Raw genomic sequence first — 25,230 nt, 5'->3', positions numbered from 1 at the left:
AGCTTTGGATGTTAAGGACTTTAGACCGATTAGCTTGTTGGGTTGCATTTATAAATTAATAGCTAAAGTTCTAGCGTTAAGGTTGAGGGTTGTTCTGGATGATATCATTTCGGAATCTCAGAACGCCTTTATAGGTGGGCGTCAGATTCTTGATTCAGCTCTTATTAATAGTGAATGTATGTACACGAGGTTGAGGAGTGGTGTCCCAAGGGTTCTGTGTAAGCTTGATGTTGAGAAAGCTTATGATCATGTGAGTTGGAAGATCTTGTTGTATTTGATGGAGAGAATGGGTGTTGGGGATAAATGGAGGAGTTGGATTGAGGCCTGCATATCTTCAGCCAGATTTTCGGTGATGGTTAATGGGTCTCTGACTGGTTTCTTTGGTAGCTCACGAGGTTTGCGCCAGGGGGATCCTTTGTCTCCTTTCTTGTTCATTATTGTTATGGAAGATCTTAGTAGGTTGATGGGGAGGGCGGTGGAGTTGGGTTTTATTTAGGGGTTCTTGGTGGGTGGGGGTGATTGGGATCCGGTGATTGAGATGGTTGGGATCCGGTGATTGAGATGGTTTGAGGAGACTTGCAGGGTGGAAGAAGCAGTATTTATCGAAAGGGGGGAAGATCACTCTTTTAAAAAGCACGCTATCAAGCCTCCCTACTTATTTTTTATCCCTCTTTCAGATTCCAACTGGGGTTGCTAGTTCGATTGAGAGGCTTCAGAGGAATTTTCTATGGGATGGACTTCAAGGAGAATTTAAATATCATCTTGTTCGATGGGAGCAGGTTTGTAGGCCGATTCAGGCCGGAGGCTTCGGGATAAGGAGGTTGGTGCCATTTAACAGGGCTCTCCTTGGAAAGTGGTTATGGAGATTTGGAGTGGAACGTTATAGGTTATGGAGGAGGGTTATTTTGTGCTGGTTTGGGGAAGAAACGGGGGGATGGTGCTCGTGTTTGGTGAGGATTCTTGTTGGTGTCGGAGCTTGGAAATCCATTAGGAAGGGTTGAATGAGTTCTCCAAACACATCAGATTCAGAGTTCAGGATGGTAGGGATATGCAGTTTTGGGAGGACATTTGGTGTGGTGATTTTACCCTTGCTTGTGCATTTCCCAGATTGGTTAGGATTGCTGTTAATAGGCATGTTTCGGTTGTTGACTGCCATCGGCTTGATAGCAGAAGGGTTACTTGGGATGTGCGGTTTGTGCGAGCGTTTCAGGATTGGGAGTTGGATGACATTTGCTACTTGTTAGATCGTTTGTATCGATATGTGATCCGTGGCAGGGGTAGAGATTCGCTTGTTTGGGTGCCTACTTCTCGGGGAATGTTTTAAGTGAGATCATATTTCCGATGCCTCTCAGATAATACAGGGATTATGTTTCTGTGGAAAACAGTGTGGAGATCTAAGGTGCCGCTCAAAGTGGCATTTTTTACTTGGACAGTGGTGTGGGGTAAGATTTTGACGCTTGATAATTTGAGAAGGCAAAGACAAATTACAATTAATTGGTATTGTATGTGCAAGTGCAATGGGGAATTAGTGGATCATCTTCTGTTGCATTGTCCAGTGGCTTTGGACTGTTGGTGTCTTTTGCTAGGAATGTTTGGGGTTTCGTGGGTTATGCCTCGATCTACGAGAGGTTTGATGGAGTCTTGGAGAGGGTGCTATGTGGGAGGTCATGCTTGTGGGTTTTGGAGGATGGTGCCCTTGTGTTTATGGTGGTGTGTGTGGAGGGAGTGGAATAATAGATCCTTTGAAGGAAAGGAATCCTCGATTGCTGTTCTTAAGTCCGCTTTTATTTCATCTTTATGTTTTTGGGGTTCGGGTAGGCTTTGTTCCTCCCCGGAGGAGATGATTGATTTTATTTCTTCTTTGGGACCTTAGGATCCCTTTGTTGTTTATGGGACACGTTCCCCTATTGAACCTTTTTTGAATGAATCTGCTTATTTAGCACAAAATTAATAATCTCTAGCCCTATCTGCTGCCCGAATTTGTTTGATTCTCTCTTCCACCTCTACTTGTGTCTACTGTTTAGGTAGTTCCTGTCATACTACTGGCGCTGAAGTGACATACTCATACTTACGATTTGTTTCCTATAATAGGTTGATTGATGAAGGAAAATTAATGGATGCTCTTGCTCTTTCGGATCGTTGTTTACGCAATGGAGCCTCGGATCGGCTACTTCAGCTACTGATTGAACATGGCGATGAAAACATTTTTGTCTCTGGGCAATCTCAAGGTTATGCTGGTCATGGCGTTTGGAGCAATAGTTGGCAATATTGTCTGCGCCTGAAGGATAAACAGCTGGCTGCTAGACTTGCCCTCAAGTATGTGAACTTATAAGGGTTAACTTTTGTTTAATTGCTTATATCTAAATTTTACGAGTATAATTATATATTTGTACCCTTCTGACTGCAGTACGTATTATGAGTGAATCAAGTCTCTGTATTCTATTTAGCCTGTGTGTGTTGGAAGTGTGGTTTAAAATCTTGTATTTCAGCATTGAGCCCTTGTCTTTGTGGAAGGATCTCATTCTTGAACCCCTTTGCAGATCTTCTCTCTCTCTCCAAATAGGAGTTTTTCAATGGATTTATTTGGAAGGATTTGAAGTTTTGGCCATTTTTATTTAACTTGTTCAACCCTTATTTCGCCAGTTGAATTGTATATAGTTATGTGAGTGAGTGCAACACATCCTTGATACTTTTGTGTACCTTTTCCTAAAGTTTTACGCGTCTCTCTCCCAGATATTTGCACAGATGGGAACTGGATGCTGCTCTGGATGTTCTTACCATGTGCAGTTGCCACTTAAATGATAGTGATCCACTTAAGAATGAGGTATATATATTTGAGGGTCTCTTTAATTACGTGGCATATCCATTATATTTAATGACATATTCCTTTGGGGGTAATTAGGTCATTCAAATGAGACAAGCCTTGCAGAGGTACAAGCACGTTTTATGTGCAGACGATCATTATAGCAGCTGGCAAGAGGTCATAATTTCATTCCTTCTTAAAATTTTATTGAATATATGCATGAAGAATATTTCAACCTATTTTCATCTCTATCTTACTGTATTTGTTTCCTTTGCACTTTAATCAATTTTCAGGTTGAGGCAGAGTGTAAGGAAGATCCTGAGGGTCTGGCACTTAGATTGGCTGGGAAAGGAGCTGTTTCTGCTGCTTTAGAAGTGGCTGAAAGTGCTGGATTATCAGTTGATTTGCGGAGAGAACTGCAGGGTCGTCAACTTGTTAAGCTTCTTACTGCTGACCCTTTAAATGGCGGAGGTCCTGCAGAAGCATCACGTTTTCTTTCTTCCCTACGTGACACTGATGATGCTCTACCAGTTGCTGTGGGTGCAATGCAGCTATTGCCTAACCTGCGGTCAAAGCAGCTCCTAGTAAGTGTGTTTTGTCCATAAATTTATTTTATTTCTTTTAATTATGATGGCTTCGACTTGTCTAGCATTTTGTTCTTCTAGAACCTTGTTTTCATCCTCTACGAAGGTTCACTTTTTCCTGAAGAGAAGAGACGGTAATTTGTCAGATGTTGAGGTTTCTCGGCTTAATTCATGGGCCGTAGGTCTTCGTGTCTTGGCTGCCTTGCCGTTGCCATGGCAGCAGAGATGTTCTTCTCTGCATGAGCATCCTCATTTGATTCTGGAGGTCCTTCTGATGAGAAAACAGCTTCAATCTGCTTCTCTGGTACCGTACTTACCTCCCTCTATAACTTCATAATGCTTTTGGTTTCCCCACAGCCAGTTTGTATTCCTAATGTTATTCGATAATATTGTTTGCAGATACTTAAAGAATTCCCTTCATTGAGAGACAACAGCGTAATTCTTACTTATGCTGCCAAAGCTGTTGCTGTCAGTATCAGCTCTCCTTCTAGAGAGCCTCGGATATCAGTTTCAGGTCCAAGAGCAAAGCAGAAGACTAGAACAGGCATGCCTACAAGGTTATCTTTTACCAACAGTCTAAGTAACTTGCAAAAAGAGGCTCGTAGAGCTTTTTCTTGGACTCCACGCAATACTGGTGATAAGACTGCACCAAAGGAGGTTTACAGGAAAAGGAAGAGTTCTGGATTAACTCAATCTGAAAGAGTTGCTTGGGAGACAATGACTGGTATTCAAGAGGATCGTGTTTCATTTTACTCTGCTGATGGGCAAGAACGGCTTCCTTCCGTTTCAATTTCTGAGGAATGGATGCTCACAGGTGATCCTAACAAGGATGATGTTGTCCGTTCTTCTCATCGATACGAAAGTGCCCCCGACATTGTTCTCTTTAAGGTATGAAGCTCCATCCAGGCCAACCCCAATACCAGGAGTTCAATTCAAGCTTTTTTTTTTTAGGTCATCCTAACCTTGGTTTAGGCTCCTTGAGTTTGTTGGGTTACTCGAGTTCGGCTTGGATTTTACTAGAGTTAGTGGTAGGAATTGCATCTCAAATTCCTATTCTAATCAGGTTTCTATTTTTGAGTTGTATTTTATTAGGTAATTTCTTGTTAGGTAAGTCTTGGGCTCCAAGGAATTGTAATCCCTATCCAACAAGGAATTGGGTCAAGAACTCTATAAATAGATACCTAGGTTACGGTTGAGACTCATGAGATTGAGAGAGATGTAGTCCCATGGGGGACTTGATGGGTAGAGATGGTTCATGTGTTGGTAGAGTAGGAAAAACACATGTGCCACTAGTGGCGAGAAGAGAATTGTTGGGTGCTACATGTCTGGTGTTGGTACTCTACTGTTGTAATGTCTCTTCTCTCCATAGATTTAGGCAGGTTCTGGCTAAACCACGTTATATCTTGTGTTTGTATGTCATTACCTTATTGGCTTTTATTGTATCTCGATGTTCGCGTGCGTTTCGACTGCCCCCAACAGTTCTTTACAATTTCTGGCCTATGCATCCCTTGCATGTACAATACTACAAAGCATTCTTATCTTGACAATTATTGTACAGCCTTTCATTCATTGTTCTATTTTTCAATTTTACCACATCCCTAAAAAGCGTTTTGCATGTCTCTTTCTGTGCTATCCATAATCTTGTAATATAATCTAATTAGGGCATACATGTTTCATGCATGCAACAATCTAAATTATCATATATAAGTGCATGAACATGCGGAGCAGGAAAATATCAAATAGTCATAGACAAATACTCACTGGCAATAGTACAAAGTGCAACTATGCAACTAGCAGTATTTATAGAAGTAGGTATAGAGATCCCTTCCTCTCTAAAATACCTCCTCAGGTCTTTCCTTCTTTCATCTTGCCTTCTCTCTTGCCCCCTTGTTTCATTTCTGCTCCCTTTTTTCTTTTCTTTTTTCTTTTTTCCTGAATGCTCCACTTTTTCTTATCTTTCTATTTCTTTTTATTTTTCTTTTCTTTTCCTTTCTTTACTCTCCCTCCCTCCCATCACCCAACATCTTTGTAAATTGGGTTGCATGAAAAGTGATTCCCACTTAGCAATTTCATTTTAACACCTGGGTGACTTGTTTGATCGTTCACAGCTTACAGCTTTGGCCTCAATTCTTTTCCTTTTGACCCTTTTCACCATATTCCTCTACTTTGCTTCATAATTGATATTTACATTTCAGGTTACTACAGAACATGTATACATGTATCTTGTGTACAATCAAGGATATATAAATCAGTTACGTGTGAAACCAAGTTGGCAGGACCGGCATTTTTATAGGCTATGTTAACAAAAAATTAACTATGTATCAATCTATTTATCTATGCTTTTAGATTTATCAGAGCATCAAAAAAGAGTCAGTTTCTGGAAGTACTGAAATGAGATTAGGAGCGGAGAGGGGTTTCTTAGCTGGCACATCATCTAACATAGAGGCCCATGGCACTTATCTCTGAGCATTGTTGCACCTACTGCTCAAACACTAGAGGATTATTTTCAAAATATTATATATGTGTTAAATCTTTCAGGAAATTTTTGTGTATGTGAACGAGACGGTAGAGAATATGGAGAATTTTGCGGTTCAACATCATTGGTAAAAATTAATGTCTTCAAAGGAAAATTATTTACAGGTTTTCTGGACATATATTTACTACACCATTGCTACATATGTTACAATGTGGACATTTCTTACCATACCATTTGTGCATATCAGAAATAGTAGTCTTGCTTACATTTTTTTTACCATGATTTCAATTACACTTTTACTGATTTTACTGATGGTTTTTTGTCTTGTTCTAGACGTTACTTTCATTGTGTTCGGATGAATCAGTGTCCGCCAAAGGTGCTCTAGACTTGTGCATTAACCAGATGAAAAGTGTGTTGAGTTCCCAGCAGTTGCCTGAAAGTGCATCAATGGAAACTATTGGTCGAGCATATCATGCGACAGAAACATTTGTACAGGTATCCACCAGTTATTTGTTTGGGAACTATGGTTTATCTTGCTTTTACATATGTCAAAAATAACAAAGGCATGATTGGATGATTCTTCACTTTTACATGTGTGGATTGCTGCAGTAATAGTTCTATTGCTGCATGTACAGGGACTGCTTTTTGCCAAGTATCAGTTGAGAAAGCTTGCTGGAGGTAGTGACTTGTCTAGTAATTCTGAAAGAAGCAGAGATGCAGATGATGCATCCTCTGATGCTGGCAGCTCTAGTGTGGGTAGTCAATCCACTGATGAGCTGTCTGAAGTTCTATCACAAGCTGACATTTGGCTAGGGCGTGCCGAACTGCTGCAAAGCCTTCTGGGGTCGGGAATTGCTGCTTCGCTGGATGATATTGCTGATAAAGAATCATCGGCACGTCTCCGAGACCGGTTAATTCTAGATGAACGGTACAGCATGGCCGTATATACATGCAAGAAGTGTAAAGTATGTGTCATACACAAAAGTTCTAGTTTTTTTATTGTTCTCTTTATTTTCTTTCCAATCATGATGATTCAATATTTGAGAAATTGTTCTCTTATTTTCTTTCGGATTATAGTGATTCAATATGTGAACTTCTCTCAGATTGATGTTTTCCCTGTGTGGAATTCGTGGGGGCATGCTTTGATTCGGATGGAGCACTATGCACAAGCTCGTGTGAAATTTAAGTATGCTACAATTATAGTCACTCATTGATTTTCTTATGCAAAGTGGAATTTAAGATTACTAGAACTTTTTTATTGTTTTGATTATTCTGAAGAAAGAGGTCTGGTTGATAATGTGCTGCTTTGCTCATGATTGCTAGGCAAGCTCTTCAATTGCATAAGGGTGATCCTGCACCTGTGATTCTGGAGATCATTAATACAATTGAAGGGGGCCAACCTGTTGATGTTTCAGCTGTTCGTTCCATGTAAGTGGGATGCAACTTTCAAGAAATATTTTCTTTTTTTATTTGCATTGTGGATTGCTTAAGATAATGATATAATGCTAAGATGGATGATAGAAGTGACTAAAAGAGAGGGGATTAATAATCAAGTTGTGAGGGAAAAACTAGAAGTGCCGCCTATTAGTGATGAAATAAGAAAAAATAGACTTGGGTGGTGTGGTCGTATACAACATTGACTCAGATGCTCCAATAATAAGAAAAAGATTTGTTTGCATAGAAGGTTAGGGACAAAGAAACTGACCAGAACCCACATGGGTTGAACCGTTGAAGTAAATAGAAATGATTTAAAAAAAATATAATATAATAAGTGACATGACTTGTAATTGAAAAGAATGGAAAAAGAGAATTCATGTGGCTGAACCATCCATATTATGGACAAGGATGATGATAATGATATGGATTGTGTATTCAGACCGTTGATTATCAACTTGCAGAGCTCAAATCTTCATTAAAAGTCCATGGAGAAGTGGTTTGCACTTGCAGCGGATCTGTTGACAGATCATTATGACAACTGTGAAGATCAACAGATCTTGTGTGAGTCTGAGTTAGGAAGGATTAGGTGATTCTAGTTGGGAATCTATTAACCTACGTGTAAACTTCTTTCTCGGTGAACTATGATCTGCTTGACTCTGTCCCATGGTTTTTCCCCATTCTGATTGTCTTCATAAATCTGCTTAGTTAGTTTGCTGTCTATATGTTACCATGTTAGTTTATTCATATTGCTGCCTTTTAAATATAATTAGTATTAGAGTTTAAAAATCAGTTATTATTAGTTAAAGATTGAACAAGATTTATTTACCTCCCATCTAGGTCTATTTAGTGGTTTGCGCACTTTAACGTATTAGGGACTTGAGTGATGATCCTATATTTCTCAGTTTCTTGTTGCATAAATCAGGCAGATATTAAAATAACTTTTCTTATGTTGCAGTTGTATAGAATCTAAGTAATTCATCTTCTATACTGCAGGTATGAACATTTGGCTAAAAGTGCACCAGCGATTCTCGACGACTCTCTTTCTGCTGATTCATATCTTAATGTTCTTTACATGCCATCTACATTTCCACGTTCAGAAAGATCACGACGTTTTCAGGAATCAACTGATGATAATTCCAAAAATAGTTCAAATTTTGAAGATGGACCTCGCAGCAACCTTGACAGCATTAGATACTCTGAATGCATTAACTATTTACAAGAAGTAAGCTGCATGTGCATTGTCTGAACTCTGGACTATTTTTTTTTCCTTTAGTTTTTCATTTCAAGCATCCATATCCATAGCTTCTGCATTGACCAGTATGTTTATTAGTTCAGCCAGTTTCACACTGAGGGTAATCCTTCTCCATGTCAATAGTTAAGTTTGCTTATATAAATGATGCATATGGTCTATATTCATTTGTTTCTGTTGTAATTGAGAATAAATGTGTACAATGTTTTGAAGATTCAGTGATTAATTTTTTCTCGGTCAACATTGAGGACAGCAGATATTATTAAGTGATTGGTTTGTTTCTTTTTATCTTTTTATTTAGCACTCTTTTGATTCATTTTATTCACATGTATACACACACATAATTATTTGGTATTTGGTTTTCATGCTTGAGTCAAACTCTCAGTCTGGTGTGCCATTACTATTAATTTCACTTTTCTTTACATTGTCCAATGATTGATAATTTTTCTTAGCATTGTCTTGGTTGATATTTTGTAATGCCATGTATTGTTACTTTGCAGTATGCGCGTCAGCATCTGCTTGGTTTTATGTTCAGGCATGGCCACTATAAGGATGCTTGCATGTTGTTCTTTCCTCCTAATGCCGTGCCTCCTCCTCTTCAACCATTGTCTCTGGGTGTAGTCACATCATCTTCTTCCCCACAAAGAGCAGATCCGCTGGCAACTGATTATGGGACAATTGATGATTTGTGTGACTTGTGCATTGGTTATGGGGCAATGTCTGTTTTGGAGGAAGTGATATCAGCAAGAATATCATCACCAATACCACAGGATGTAGGAGTGATTCAGCATATAGATGTGGCACTTGCAAGAATTTGCATCTATTGCGAAACTCATAGGCATTTCAATTATCTGTATATGTTTCAGGTACTTTGAACCTCCTCTTCTTCTTCTTTTTTTTTTCCTTTTGTTCTTTTATCAGTTTGGAACTAAAAGTGCAAAGTGAAAGATTGTCAATAGGATGTTTTATTTGCATGCTTTCAATTCTCATATGAGAGATTATATGTAATTAATAGATGTAGATAACAATATTTGTGACAGATAATACCTGATCTGGCTCCACAATTTTCTCTACTGGAAGGTTTAGGTCTTTTGTTTGTGGAGAGCGCGTGCGTGTGTGTGTGTGTGTGTTTTTTTTTTTTTTTTGGTGAGATGAACACATTGTTGTGATGGTTGAAGTAGCATCAATTGGAGATAAAATGAGAGAAAATTGATTAAGATGGTTTGGGCATGTGCAAAGAAACCAATGAGTGCACCAGCTAGGAAGAGTGGCGAGGTCCACATTGATGGTAATGCTAGGGGAAGGGAACAACCAAAACTAACATGGGTATAGTTAGTAAGGAAATATAAGATCACATGTGGTTTGTCTGGAGCTATGGCCTTAGCTAAGGCAATCGTCATTTAGCCGATCCCAAGTAGTTGTGGATGATTTTCCCCATGGACACTTACTAGTACATTTGATGATGATTTTTTTGAAACTAATGAATTTATGAAATTCTATATGTTGCCACTTGCCAATTAAGGCAAGATGCAGGAAAGTTGTTTATGATCGTCTGGTCATGTGTAATGAAGATTTATAAATGCATCAATTTAAATAGGTGATTTATTCAAGTTGAAGATACCAAAACAACAAGAGTAAGGCTAGAAACTAAATGGGTCATGGATGAAATAGCAGGACTTCTAGTATCTAATGGAGGACGTGGTTTTAGATAGAGCTGAATTGAAAATAAAGATTATTGTTGCATGCCTTGAATAGTTGGGTTCAAGGATTTGTTGGGTTGAGTTACTTTTTCATTGTTCTCTTTCATGTAATATTCAAGAAAACAGTGAATTGTACTCAGAGCAGTTAAAGTTTGATCTGTACAGAAGAATTTAGCATTCAATGACTGCTAAACTCGATTTGTCAAATTTTGTACAGATTCTGATAACAATTTATTTTCAACACATCTTACTTTATATTTTATCAATGTATTAATTGTCATATGTGTTTCCTTTGCTTGCTAGTCTTTATTCTTCATCATACTATATATTTTCAGTACTTCTACACTGTTCAACATTTTATTTTAATGTAATATTCTTTAAGCGTTGTTGCTTTAGATCAAGTTTTGTATAGCATAGTTTATAACTTGTATAGTATGAAGGATGCTTCGGAAAAATGAGGCTCATATTTTAACTTGTTTAGCAATGTTGTACAGACCGACAATTTGACATGTTTGATGCTGGTTTGGGCACTTCACATGTCATAGTGTCCTCCTTATTCTGAGGATGTATCCAAACTTGATGTAGTGTTTTTAATTCTTTCCATTATTCTTTAGATGACATATAATGTGGAAAATTTTTATTCTGTTTTGTTATTGTTTTATGTTCTTTTAATTCAATTTGTGCTGAAGTATCACAGCTCGACTACAAGTAGATATGATAAAATCAACCAATATTGTCTTCTTCCTCTTCCTTTTCCTTGATTATTTTGTATTATTTTGCTTCCATCTTTTGATTATATTGAAGCAGTATTTTCTTTCTGGTTAATTTAAAACTGACTTAATGGTTCAGGTCATCAAGAAAGATCACGTGGCTGCTGGACTTTGCTGTATTCAGTTATTTATGAACTCTTCTTCACAAGAGGAAGCTATTAAACACTTGGAGCATGCCAAGGTAAGTCCGTACCTTTTAGGAAAAAATCATTTTTGCATCGTTAAAATGGGCTTCATTTCATTATCTTTTATCTCAGAATAATAGAATAGATATGAACTTTGTATAAGGAGACTTAAAACTGTGGGCAACTTTATAGGCGTGGAACCGATGGTCCTTTAGAATACAAATCCAAAATATTAATTAATTTCTAAGAAAATTTACAGTCACTTTCTTTGAGATTCCCTGTTTTAAAATTTCATTTGCTCTTTCTCCGAAAGAAGCCAAAAAGATCACGGAACTAAAAGACCTGCATAAATGAAGATCTCTAGGATTCCATGCGTGTTGTCCAGAAGAACAAAGGAACTCCATTACCGATCTCTGCAGGACCAAAGACATAACAAACTTTAGAGGCAATTCTAGCCTAATAATGTAAGCGGAATGGTAGTATGGTCTAATGACAACATCTTGTGACATGAGAGATATTAGGTCATCACTTTGTAGAAGAGAGAAGCCTTCTTTAGAGTCTAAGAGAAAGCCTAATATTTCCAAGGAACACAAAGTGTGCTGAACATCAGGCAATATCCAGTGCTCGTATATTTTCAATTGATGGCTACAGAATTGTCTGTGTCTTTTGCAAGGATTGGAACGTCAATATTCATGTGACCGTACCACAACTCTTCTTGAATTTACATTTAATCAAGAGTTGAATCTTTTCTTTCCGTTTATTTTTCCACTAGCAATATTAAGGTTTTGAGAACATATGTGGCAGTGTGACCCCAATGGCTCAGGCCATGTTCCACAGTGCATGCCAGCAGCTCACCATTTCTCCATCAGACATTAGAGAACCCAACACTTATCCAATGGTCTTTGGATGCTTTATAGATAATGTTCCTATGCTTGCTCCCTGGATCTTTTCTTCCACCTTTTGAACCCGTGAACCGTTCAACAGTTCAAATTTCACCCCAAGCAGGCTCCCCACAACTAGTACCTTTTCATCCCAAACTGTCTGAATGATCCTCATATATTTGTAGACATAATAGGAGTCAATCTCCAAAACCTCCGTAATTTTTCTTTCATTTCAAACCTTAGTTCCATTCTATCCAATGATTATTGGACTTTCACCTTTTGAACCTTAAAGGAAATCACTCTGCTACTTTACTGGGGGTGATACTCCCAATCAGAGGAGTAGATGAAATTGAGCGGCAATAAATTGACAAGCCAACAAGAGAATGTGAAGTAGCTTCATTCCCCCTCTACCATCTAACAACATATTACCTTTTTATAGAAAATCACAAAAAAAAAAAAAAAAAAAAAAAAAAAAAAAAAAAAAAAAAAAAGGTATATGCAACAATTAGTATACTCCTAAAGGTAGCTTTTTGATACAGTTGGAATATAGATTTGTGGCGGAAAAACACCACAAAACAGCCATCCTAGGAAACTGATACTCACAAAACTTTATACTAAATGTCAGTTGCTAGTTTCCTGGCTTATTCTACTTCCTATCTTTTTTCTCCTTAATTATCTTCCATCTGGGTGTAGATGCATTTTGATGAAGGATTGTCAGCACGATACAAAGCAGGAGATTCTATGAAGCTTATTACCAAGGGAACTCGAGGAAAAAGTGCCTCAGAAAAGCTTACTGAAGAAGGACTTGTGAAGTTTTCTGCTCGGGTTGCAATCCAGGTATTGACAGTTACCAAGTATTAGGAAACTAAAATTGCACGATGACTTGTTAATTTTGAGGTAAAAACAATCCAGGAAGAATTCAAGGTTCAATACTTGAAATTTTCTATCATAATAGTGTGATAAAGGCATCAAGCCTTTTCATGATAGTTTGATTTGTCATTTTTGTGTCAGCTGCACTTCTTTAAAAACCTGTTGACTTGTGAAATGTGATTCTTGTTTTTATGATGGCTTGATATTGCAAATTCCTGATTTTAAGCTGGAACATCTTTAATTTATTCCGTTGAGCATGTTGGTTCATAGTCAAGAAGTACCTGCTTTAAGACTCTTTCAATTTAGATGAGCATGACTTATCAAAAAAATTTAGATGAGGATGACATTTTTAATTACGGAAACATATTCTAATTTTGCATATTGATGCTACTAGCTGTCAGGAAACTATCTTTCAAATGCATCCTCTGCCATTATCTTATTAAATTAACCTAATTCATTCTAGAGCTCATTATCCAAGTGATTGGGTATTGGGATTACAAAATTCAATATCTTTTAATGATTGATATCGGTTCGAGAATAGTTCTGAATAGTTTTGGGGAATCCCGGGTCGTCCACATAAAAATATCTGAAAATAGAAATCAAAATCTTGACCAAATTAAATAGAATGTGAACCTTAGTGTAATGACCCAATCCACCACATAGTATGATATTGTTCGCTTTGGGTCTGAGCTCGCACGGTTTTATTCTTGTGTTTTACCCCAAAAGGCCTCATACCAATTGGAGATAGCACCACCATATATAAGCACTTCACCTTTCCCTTATCCAGGCGATGTGGGATTGTGGACCTGTACCTCATACCATTGTGCACGTGTAGCTTAACCGAATTGAACCGTTAGAACTAGCGGAACTGAACTGAACCACAAATGAGCAGTTTGATTCGATTTGTGTTGGGGTTTGGGATCCTGTTGTGGATAGGTTTGAGAGGAGACTGGCGGGGTGGAAGAAGCAGTATCTTTCTAAAAGGGGGCGGGTCACTCTGATTAAGAGTACCCTTTCTTGCCTTCCTACTTATTTCATCTCGCTTTTTCAGATTCCCCTCTCTGTCGCAGGAAGAATTGAGCGTTTGCAACGTAACTTTCTGTTTTGGCCCCCCGCCGGGGGGGGGGGGGGGGGGGGGGGGGGCGGGGGCAGAAGGGAGGAGTTTAAGTTTCATTTAATTCGGTGGGAGCAAGTGTGCAGGCCGATTCGAAATTGTGGGTTGGGTCTTCGTAGATTGGTGCCTTTCAATAAAGCTCTCCTTGGGAAATGGTTGTGTAGGTTTGGGCTGGAGAGGCATTGACTTTGGCGGAGGGTCGTTGCGAGTAGACATGGGGAAGGCAGAGGAGGTTGGTGCTCTCTTGAGGTGCGTTGCCCGAGGGGAATGGGGGTTTGGAAGTGTATACGGAAGGCGTGGGCTGATTTTTTCACTCATGTTCGTTTCAGACTTAGGTATGGCAGGAGGATCAGTCTTTGGGAGGATGTTTGGTGTGGGGATTTTTCTCTTGCTCTTGCTTTCCTTCGGCTCTTCAGGATTGCTACTGATCGAAAGACCAAGGTGGTTGACTGTTACCATCTTGATAGAGGGAGACTGGTTTGGGATGTTCGTTTCAGGCGTCTTTTTCAGGATTGGGAGGTTGAGGATGCAACTCTTTTGTTGGAGGTGTTGTATTGGTAGGGTGTCATGGCTGGAGACTCTAATTGTTGGATTTGAAATCCAAATTCGCAAGGTCGCTTTGATGTTCGTTCCTTCTTCAGGTGTCTTGCAGTTGAGCCTGGAGGGTCCTTCCTGTGGAAGTCTGTTTGGTGCTCTAAGGCTCCTCTCATTGTGGCTTTCTTTGCTTGGACCTCTGTTTTGGGTAAGATTTTGACCCAAGACAATTTGAGAAGGAGAAATCAGGTGGTTGTCAATCGGTGCTACATGTGTCTTCGGGATGAAGAGACGGTGAATCATCATCTTTTGCATTGCACCATGGCCAAGGACTGTTGGGACTTGATGCTTTGTTTGGGATCCATTGGGTTATGCCTCGTTCCTCTAAAGAGATGGTTGAGGCTTGGAGAGGGTGCTCCGTAGGGGCCCATATTCGTGATGCTTGGAGGGCTACGCCTCTTTGTGTGTGGCGGTGCATTTGGCTGGAGAGGAATAAAGTATATTTTGAGGGCAAGGAGAGGCCTATTTCTTTTCTTAAGTTCTCTATTCTTTACACTCTTTTTTGTTGGGTTACGGGTAGAGATTATAGATCTTCTGAGGATATTGTTGTTTTCTTGGCCCCTTTGAAGGCTTAGAGGGCTGTTTTTTTGGCCTTGTGTTTGTTCCCCTGGTATGCGTTCCCCTTTTGAGCGCTTTCAATGCATTTCTTACTTATCAAAAAATAAATAAAAGGGTTAATTTCAGTGACACCCCATCAGGTTTGGCCAAATATCACCTTGAAACATCTTTTGAAAATTACTATCACTCACACCAAAAACGTTTGTTCCATCTTTCACTCACACCCCAAACGTCACTTTTCAGGAGTGTCAGAACACTTTTGACTTTGTGTTGACTTATTAAAAGATTTTTAATGTATAAAATGACATTTATGCCCTATTGAACCGGTGAAATATGTTGAGCTAATGTCCCTTTCTCCCTCTTCTGCATATAATCCAAAACACCCCAAGAAGCATGGGTTTTGAAATCTCAAATTTCCCAAGTTATTTTGACATCTAAATTCAATGACAAGCTATTAAAATGATATATATCAGTTCAATTATATTACAAAAGAAGAAAAAAAAATTTGTGTGTTACAATTTTTTTTCAAGCACCTACCATCTCTTTATCATAATTCAGAAGCAATTTCGTTGTACATGAAAATGATGACACAAGCAAAAAATTTTTGCAATCCACCCCAAAAAAAGCTCAGGAAGAGCTTTATCACACTCAACTTGAGCATTTTTTGATGTCTTACAAAAACAAGCGAGCCCGAAAAAAAAAAAAAAACCTCAACTTAATTTCTTTTTCTACAAAATCCGTCTTGGAACCTCGCCAACACTCCTTATTAAATCTCACATACAATTGCAAATTCCTATACCCCATTAATACATATCTATCAATATGGTCTTCAAACTGCTGGAAATGTGAAATTGGATAGATGAGGACGGGATGGAAATATAATTGAGAATTCCAAATTCATTCCAGAATCGTTGGCCTTGGTTTCTCTCACCAAACTCCACCACCAAAATCCACCCATGCGCATACATGAATAAGAGAAGAAAATACAAGACGAGCTCGGACTCGCAATCCACTCACCGACCGAGTCATCTACTTCCATGGAATTATTACACTAATCTTCAACAATTACGTACTTCAAATCAACGATATGCATGCGCGTGTATATATATGTATATATATATGTACACTAGTCAGCAGGTGCCGAAGCCTCACGGGCTTCTCACCTTCGCCGACCTCTACTCCTTCACCACCAACGCATGTAAGTGCAGAAGAGATCGTCCTCGATCCGATCCGATCTAGTGAAAAGTACCCGATGGGCTGCGGGCATCGATCCATCCAAACAGTAACCACTCTGTTGTTTTTTTTTTTCTTTTCTTTTTAACCTTTCGGGAATTTCCCACTAGTTTACATTTTTTTTTCTTCTTTAAATTGGCTATGACTTACTTAATATATAAATCTGTGTGTGTGTGTATATATATATATATATATATATGTATATAATTGTTGTATATATGAATACAGGAAGCTCATGTTTTCAGCGGGGGGGAGAGAGATGAAGAGTTTTGACTTTTGGGGTTTCAACATTGAGGGTAAAATAGTTATTTTAGGGTGCTCATATTTTGAAATAAAAAATAGTAAAAAATTAGGGGTAAAATTGTCTTTTTCAAGTTTTTAACGGTTTTAGTGACGGAAAAGCAAAATTGGACCTAAGTTATAATAATTTTCAAAAGATGTTTTAAGGTTATATTTGTCCAAACCTGAGGGGGTATCACTGAAATTAACCCTAAATAAAAAAAGGCGGAGCCAGCATGTGCCACCAGGCACATGTGCTCCCTGGCCCTACCAAGTATTAAAATATAATCCCCCCTCCCCCCCCAAAATAATAATAATAAAAAAAAATTATATTAAATTTCTAAAATTATCTCCTAAATTTTTTTTTCATTTTTCTTTTGCTCTTAAAATTCTTTTGATTTCCTTAAAAAAAAAAAAGCGTTGAATTTTCCTTCTTCAATCAAAGTCTAATTTGTTTCCTTTCAAAGTTCTCATTTTTCTTTCCTTTTTATTCTTCTTTTCTTTTTTTCTTTTCCTACTTAAAAATCTTCTTTTTGCACTTATGAATGATGGATATAATATGTAATTTTTTTCTCTTCTTCTTATTTAAATTTATTACTATAATTTATGAAGTCATTACTATAAAAATACAAAGACCTGCAAGTTCTGCAACTATATTTAATAAAAATATTAATTGCTAAACAACATTTCAGTTTTTCTATTGGTCAAATATTTATATTTCTTGTACTACTCATTGAGTTAGCTTATTGTTTGCAATGATTTTTTTTTTCTCCTTGATTTGAACAATCTATATTTGTCATGTGGATCACCTCCTTTTGCACTGCACCCTAGCCCAGGGATTGTTGGGATTTGATGCTTGGTATGTTTGGAGTTCTTTGGGTCATGCCCAGATCCTTCAGAGGGTTGATTGAGGCTTGGAGAGGATGTATAATGGGGGCCCAAGTCCGGGATGTTTGGAGGGTTACACATTTGTGTGTCTAGTGTTGTATATGGCTCAAGAGGAACAAGAGATCTTTCGAAGGAAAGGAGAATCCTATTTCTATGCTTAGGTTCTCTATCATTTCCACTCTTTTTTGTTGGGTTGTAGGGAAAAATAATAGATCATTGGAGGAGATTGTCGATTTTTTGGGCTCTTTGAAAGTTTAAAGGCCCTATTTGGCCTTGTGTAGTTCTCTTGTGATCATAGTTGTTAAAGGCTCAAGGCGCGCAAAAGCGCAAATGCCTCCAATAAAGTAAGGCGCATGTTGAGAAAAAAAAAAAAAAAATCCCACCCAATAAAGTATTTTTGGGTAAGTGATTCTTTCAATAATAGAACCTAATTATATGAAAATAATATTAACAATACATGAGTTATTATTTCATTTTAACAAAATTATTTCATTTTAACAGTACATGAGCTATTTACAATTTGAGATTGTCTTCTATAATTTAGAGTACACTTAACTAACTATTTCATTTTAACAAAATTAGATAAAAATGCATTTCCTCAAACCAATAGCATGTTAGAATGGAACAAATACAGGCTACAGCTGTTCACACAAATAAAATAGGATCACACAAATAAATAAAACAGGATCACACAAATAAATAAAAAAATAGTGAGAGCAATACATTGTACTAATCTAATCCAAGCAGGTAAGCCACTACTAGGCAATATTGCTGAATAAAAAAGTTTGACGGCATTAAAAGGACTGACTTTGGAGCAGTGAAAAAGACATGGAAAGCTTCAAAGGTTCTGGCCATTTGATATGATAACTGAAGTCATGACTAGAAGGCATTATTGAGGACAGGACAACATTTAAAGGAGTAACGTGAAGCGCTGAAAATGACATGAGAAACTTAACAGGCTATGTCCATTTGCAACGATATTTAAGGAAAAAGAAGAATAAAACTTGAGAAAAAAAATAATAAATAAAAATAATAATAAGAAGAAGAAAAATAAAAAAAAAATCTGCCAGACTCCCCTCAAATAAATAAAAAAAAAAATAAAAAGAAGAATAAAACTTGAGAAAAAATAAAAATAAAAAAATAAAAAGAAGAAGAAAAATAAAAATAAAAAAATCTGCCAGACTCCACTCTCAAGAGAGCCGAGACTCGAGAGAAGAAGAAGAAGAAGAAAAGACGAAAAAAAAAAAAATCCGAGAAGAGAAGGAGGAGAGAAGAAGGAAAGAAGAAGAAGGAAAGAAGAAGAAGAAGAGAAGAAGGAGAACTTACCTGATCCGACGCAGATCCGAGAGATCCGACGCTTTTTGGTGCCTTCGCTGCCTCTGTCTTCTACTCTTCTTTCCTTTGCTTTTTGCTTCTCTTGTTCTTGTTTTTAATGTTGTAACAATGTAACCTGTAGGCTTTTGTATTATATTAACTAATAAAATATCAGAATAGATATAATAATACTAATAAACAAAAAGAACTTTTTAAACAAGCAAACAATAAACAAAAAAAAAGAAGTAAAAAATAACTTTTTAAAGCAGGCGTGCCTTTCCAGCATCTGTAGCCTGGCGCCTTGGTCAGAAAGGCGCATGCCTTGCTTAAGAGAGTCGCCTTACGTGTATCAAGGTGACAACATGGCGCCTGGAGGCTCCTTTAACAAGTATGCTTGTGATGCGCTTCCCTTTTGAGTGGTTTTATACAATTTTACTTATCAAACATATATATATTACTCGTATGAAATCTCCTTTTATTATTCACTAAAATTCATTAAAATTATAGCAAAATGGTTTTATTGACTGGAGTTAAATCTTGTCTTTTAGTTCGTTTTTATCATGTTTCTTAGTGTTGAAAAAATTTCGCGATTGCGACCGCTGATATTAATTCATAACCCTCATTAGAGTCTGAGACTGTGGCCATAACCGTGTTTTAAAAACTTGGTTTTGCAGGAGTTGCGTTGATTTAAGAGCTTCTTAAATTGATGCTGATTATTGGTCTTATGCTCAAAATTTTAACGTACATGTAAATATAACGACTACCTACTGAATCTCATTTCAGCTAATTTTTTGGCCTTTTTGAAAATTCATTTCTGTTCATTGTGTATCTTGGTAGTCCTGAGTTATGGAGTCGAGTGTCAATCTAAAACAAGTGGAAAAAAAAAAAAAAAAAAAAAAAAAAATCAGGAATATCAGCTACTTTCACTAAGGAACAAATCTGTTTGTGGTTTTATTCAGTGTAGATGTTGATCTCCTTTATTTCTAAGGGATTAAAAAGTCAACAAAAAGTTGACTCTTTGTTATTATATTTGTCATAAATAAGAATGGTGGAAAGGTCCCAGTTTAGCTTCAAAATTAATATGTTCGTTACACTCTTTCTAATAAGGACTTTTATACTAGTTGGCTGTTACCAATAATTATCAATGCAACCTCAAATACTTCTTTTGTATGTTTTGTTCTAGCATTATTTGTTTCTTTTTTTAGGCAATCAATCTTCTTCTTGTCTTTGTATAATTTTAATAATTTACACTGTTTACTATTGAAATTAAAAATCTAAGGCATAGAAAGATGAATGACTAATATAAAAGTGACTTTGTAGAAAAGGGACATAATTTTGAAGTGGATCAAAGTCGTGCTCACTTTGTTGCTTTCGTGTATTGGGAAGGTTGGGAGGAATGAAATTAGCCTTATAAGAGGGTTTAATCATAGAACACTAATTAATGGTTTTTAGATCCTTGCATTGGAGATGGAAGAGAATAAATAGAAGAAAAAGGACTCCCAAGGACTAGGTGGTGGAGTTTGGAAGGGGTATGTATCATAAAGGATGCAAAAGTTGAATTTTGGCATAGCTGCAATGCCATCTAAATGGGATGACAGATCTTTTAAAGAGAGTAGAAAAAGAGGTCCGTGGAGAACATAAGGGGATTGGTATGACATTTAACTCTGATTGGGAGGTAGAAATGGTCTTGAAAATTGGGAGTTAGAATTGAAATTTGGTCGCTTCATTCCAATTCAAGCATTTTGGAGGCTCAAAAGTATTTCACTATCCATCCATGGTTGTTAAAATTCCAATCAAGATCCTAAAATTCTAGTTTTTTAAATAAAAAAATACTGCATTGATCCAGATCCCCAAAGAAACCCTAGAAAGTGGGTCCTTGTGGAATAAAGCCATTGGATCTCTGTACAACTCCATATTTTATTGATCCTACTGTATATCCTTGTAATGTATTTTCTTTTTCCTTCCAATATGTTAGGGCCCAAGACCCACGACGAAGGTCGAGACCCACTTACATGCCAGATTTAAAACAATTATGTGTAGAATTTTCTTCTCGATTTGACTGTGGCACGAATATTTTGTAATGCTTCAAACCCCCCTTTCCATTACATTACGACTGATACAGCCCTGTGTCCACATCCACAACTGCAAACTGTAGTATTGATTTTAGGTATTCAATTTACAAGTAACATAGAAACTGGTAGCTACTTTGCAAACATGATGTCAACAAGCCTTAACCTACCTTTAGTCTGTAGCATAGTACTGAGGGGATCCAAACAAGTATTCTTCTCCTTTTGGATAATATCAGCATCATTGTTTGACGGGAAAAAAAAATAAAAACTGTTATCCCTTCATTTATCTGTATGAGTTGCTTTTGATTCTCTAGATTGAAAAAAATCACCAACAACTCTTATATATTGGTCCATCCAATGCTAGATGCTGAAAAGTGTAGATTGGAATACTTGATACAGATCTTAACCCTTAAAATTATTTGCTCGAAGAACCTACTCTGTTTCCATTGACCTTAAAAAAGGAATCTTTTCATATATACCAAGTGGCGCGTGAGTTTTTTTCAATTAATATTCTGTTTTGTTGTAGGTGGATGTTGTGAAATCATTTAATGATGCAGATGGACCACAATGGAAGCATTCTCTTTTTGGGAATCCAAACGACCCTGAAACATTCAAGTTTGTGCAATCCTTTCTCGTTTTTTTCTTTTTCTTTGTAAGCACATGGTTCACTTTAAGTATCACAATATGCATTATCAGAAAAGAACTATCTAGGAGAACTCTCCTCCACCTTCTCCCAATTGCCTTGTACCCCTCGCCCATTGGGGGAGGTAGTCTTGTGAGCATGGAAATATTAATCAACAAAATGAGAATTACGTGCCTGCTGTTTTCTTTCCTTTTTTCTTTTTTATTTTTGGTGTTTTCCTTTTTTTTTTTCTTTTTTTCCCCCTTTTTGTGTGTGTGTTGTTGTTGTGGGTGGGGGTGGTTGTTTACAACACAACACGAACATAGAGGATAGAACATAATATATTCTTCATGACAATATGACAACTTGACAAGCTATGCATGCTCAGGATTGCTTAGGCAACGCTCAGGAAACTATAGAAGCAGCTCATGGTATGGTATAGACATGATGGAAAGAAGGGGAATAATGGTACCATTATTGGACTGCACAGCCTCTCATGACCAAATAAGAATTCAAGAAATGAACGTCTTCCCTAATATGGATTGCAGAAGCTTTATAACTACTTTTCCGAGAACTTGCTAATTAAATAACTTATGCACAGTTAACAGCAGTTATTTTTTTCGTTTTTATTGTCCTCTTACTCTTTTTTCAATTGACTTAGTTTTACTAATTAGTAGACTGGACCATTTGCCAATCAACTCTCAGCTATTGTCTGTTTTTGTTCCTCTAAGAGGTCAAGTTCAAGTTCTCTTGTACTCAAGTAGTTGTGCTTCATTGTTAAAAAATCCTAGGGTTCTTTACCTTAAGTCCCATCCGCTAAACGTGCAGGTTGTAGTATTTCATGCAAGTTGAGGCCTTGCCAGCTACTTGATACTTGATTGATCTTATTTTTATCATATACACTGAAGAAAGTGAGAAGTGATGATACAGAAAATGCTTAAATGTGTTTTGTGATGCAGGAGAAGGTGTGAAATTGCAGAGACTCTTGCTGAGAAGAACTTTGACTTGGCTTTCCAAGTGATCTATCAGTTCAATCTTCCTGGTAAACATTGTGTTATGACTTATCTATTTAATCTTTTGTATTTCTATCACATAGAAAGTGAGCTTTAGAATTTGTGTTTGTGGAATTTACATTCCAAAATCTTGAATCATTTTACAGCTGTTGATATATATGCCGGTGTTGCGGCATCACTTGCTGAGAGGAAAAAGGGTGGTCAATTGACAGAATTTTTCAAAAACATTAAAGGCACAATTGAGGATGAGGATTGGGATGAGGTATTGCCATTCTGATTTTGTGCTTAAAAAATCGTCTTAGTTACAAAAAATGCAAAAATAAAAGCACAATTTATAGTGTCCTGCCTATAGCTTTTATCAGTTGGCTCAAAGCATCTTTAAGTTTTTTTTTTTGGATAAGTATAGCATCTTTAAGGTTTTGGAAATTGTAAGGTGTGTCAGAGATACAACTATGCAGGTTTTTAGGCTACTAAAGCAATTGAAAGAATACAATCATGTGCACTGAAAAAGTGTAAAGCTGTTACATCACATCCCTAGACGTTGTATTTCTGTTTATAGGATTAGTACAATTATTGTTGCAGGTGTTTAGACTACTAAAGCATTTGAAAGAATACAATCATGTGCACTGAAAATTGTTACATCACATCCCTAGACGTTGTACTTCTATTCATAGGATTGTTACAATTATGTTGAGTTTCAAACCAATAAGCTTTTTTGGAATATGACGTAAATTTAAGAATTTACTGAAGCCAAATGATACATATCCCTACTCTTTGATGTCTGCTAGACCAACAAAAATGTAAATACTAAAATCTCTCCTGCTTCATTCCATCACTGGGCTTCACTCAGTGCAAGTTCTGAAATATTATTAATACTCTTACAGTAAGCTTGCTTTTTGAACATTCTCATGTTTTGTTGCTTCTTGTAGGTGTTAGGCGCTGCAATAAATGTGTATGCTAACAAACACAAAGAGCGCCCAGACCGGCTCATAGACATGTTAATTAGTCCCCACAGGTAATTTCACCATTCCACACTATATGTCCTTTCAAAGTTTTGAAACAAATTTGAGAATCATTGCTTCAATATCTTATTGGTAATCAGCCCTGGATACTTTCAATTTTAAAGATGAAACACTGTTGTTTGTTTTTGGGTAAGTTCCATAAAAGCATAATTCAACGCTATTATTGATATTATTTTTAGGTTTGCACCCAATTTTTACCAATTTAATTAGTGTATTAGAAATATTTCCTTCTTTGACCTAGTTACAGACTCTAGTTTTGATCTACGAAATTTGCGAACCTTAAGTCCTACTGACCTAACAAAGCCCTTTCAAAGAGCTTGCCAATTTATTTGTAATAGTTGGCAGGATGAGAGCTATCATTGTCTTCGCTCCACCGTGAAGAGCAAGAATAAAGGGAAACTAGAAATGTGGAGTAATGCTCTAATAGTTTCGTGGCCTCTCCCTGTAATTTTGAGGCACCAACTTCACTTGGCATGTGGCGTTGTTAAGCATTTAAATTTGTTCTCAATATTTATGGGATGTTATCATTGACAGCATTTGTGTCAATCTTTTACAGGAAGGTGTTGGCCTGTGTGGTGTGTGGTCGTCTTAAAAGAGCATTTCAATTTGCTTCTCGAATTGGAAGTGTGGCTGACGTTCAATATGTTGCACATCAGGTCTTCTTCCTCTCAAATAAATTCTTAATGTAGGAATCCAACAGCCTTTTATTCTCAATTTACTGACCTCTGAATGACGACTTGTTAGCGAAAAGTTTTGGTGGAATTAGTTTATTTGTGTTTTCATGATGAGCCTGCAACTCGAAAATTGATACTCATAATTAGTCCCAAAATAAGGAGGTAAATAGGATCTGAACAGGTAAATTGTATCGAGTGAAATTCCATTTGTACCTTCCAGTGTACCCAAATAGTATCTTGTCTATTCACTTGACCAAGTTCAGGCATTGAAAAATCAAACCTGTTTGGGTTATTATATATGAGCAGGTGTATTTTTAGGATGATATATACAGTTATGTTTATCTAGTGTTAATTTTGCATTTTTACTTATTTTTCACATTTTAAGGCCAATCTTAGGCTGTTGAACCTGGGCACAAAGTATGGTTGGGATTTTCTAGGAAAAAGGCTAGTAAACAGATTGGAATTGGGCTGGTTCACGGGAGATCCAGAGCCAAGCCAATAAGGAAATTATTTACCGGATAAGGATCACTATATTGTCAATCTGAATCCAGATTTGTTAGTAATCAAAACTTTGATCCAATGAGAAAATAAAATAAGCATAAAATGGGGAAATAGTTTAATTTTATTACAGTGAAAGAATCTAATTCAAATTTTACAACAATAATTCGGCTCAAATGATACACAAAATTGAAATATATATGTATATGAGCAAATTTCATTATTAGAGTTTTTATTTTGCACAATATTTTACAGGCTTTGTATTTTACACAATTTTTTAATTGGTAAATTACACTGACCTTCCTTGAGTATATCAAAATTACATTGGCGTCCTCCATATTTTAAAAAATAACACTGATATCCCCTCTTAGAGAAGTTTGTTGCACGGCATTAATGGTGAGTATAAAAAGGGGAAATAGTATAATTTTATAACACTGAAAGAATCTAATTAAGATTT

At 36.9% G+C, this 25,230-nt stretch overlaps 1 protein-coding gene across 4 annotated transcripts in view; it reads left to right on the top strand.

Moving 5' to 3' along the window:
• The window catches only part of LOC132286709 (uncharacterized), a 93,630-nt gene that overhangs the window by 64,848 nt on the left and 3,552 nt on the right, over positions 1–25,230 (top strand). For 2 of the 4 annotated variants that reach the window (XM_059789073.1, XM_059789076.1), the window contains 19 exons: positions 2,092–2,316; positions 2,734–2,824; positions 2,903–2,980; positions 3,097–3,387; positions 3,494–3,691; positions 3,787–4,275; positions 6,197–6,358; positions 6,499–6,828; positions 6,967–7,049; positions 7,187–7,291; positions 8,294–8,522; positions 9,050–9,415; positions 11,099–11,200; positions 12,719–12,862; positions 21,471–21,559; positions 22,526–22,608; positions 22,726–22,841; positions 23,509–23,594; positions 24,158–24,257. In XM_059789073.1, the coding sequence (XP_059645056.1) occupies positions 2,092–2,316; positions 2,734–2,824; positions 2,903–2,980; positions 3,097–3,387; positions 3,494–3,691; positions 3,787–4,275; positions 6,197–6,358; positions 6,499–6,828; positions 6,967–7,049; positions 7,187–7,291; positions 8,294–8,522; positions 9,050–9,415; positions 11,099–11,200; positions 12,719–12,862; positions 21,471–21,559; positions 22,526–22,608; positions 22,726–22,841; positions 23,509–23,594; positions 24,158–24,257 (3,367 nt within the window). Of the gene's footprint in view, positions 1–2,091; positions 2,317–2,733; positions 2,825–2,902; positions 2,981–3,096; positions 3,388–3,493; positions 3,692–3,786; positions 4,276–6,196; positions 6,359–6,498; positions 6,829–6,966; positions 7,050–7,186; positions 7,292–8,293; positions 8,523–9,049; positions 9,416–11,098; positions 11,201–12,718; positions 12,863–21,470; positions 21,560–22,525; positions 22,609–22,725; positions 22,842–23,508; positions 23,595–24,157; positions 24,258–25,230 lie in introns of those variants that run through there. The other 2 variants (XM_059789074.1, XR_009472844.1) reach the window with 2 other exon arrangements.

The sequence above is a fragment of the Cornus florida genome, unplaced genomic scaffold, assembly GCF_030987335.1.
Source record: "Cornus florida cultivar Cherokee Brave unplaced genomic scaffold, ASM3098733v1 CherokeeBrave_3.0.0_Hap2_Chr11, whole genome shotgun sequence".
Lineage (NCBI taxonomy): Eukaryota > Viridiplantae > Streptophyta > Magnoliopsida > Cornales > Cornaceae > Cornus > Cornus florida.
This window is presented reverse-complemented; position numbering and strand designations above follow the sequence as displayed.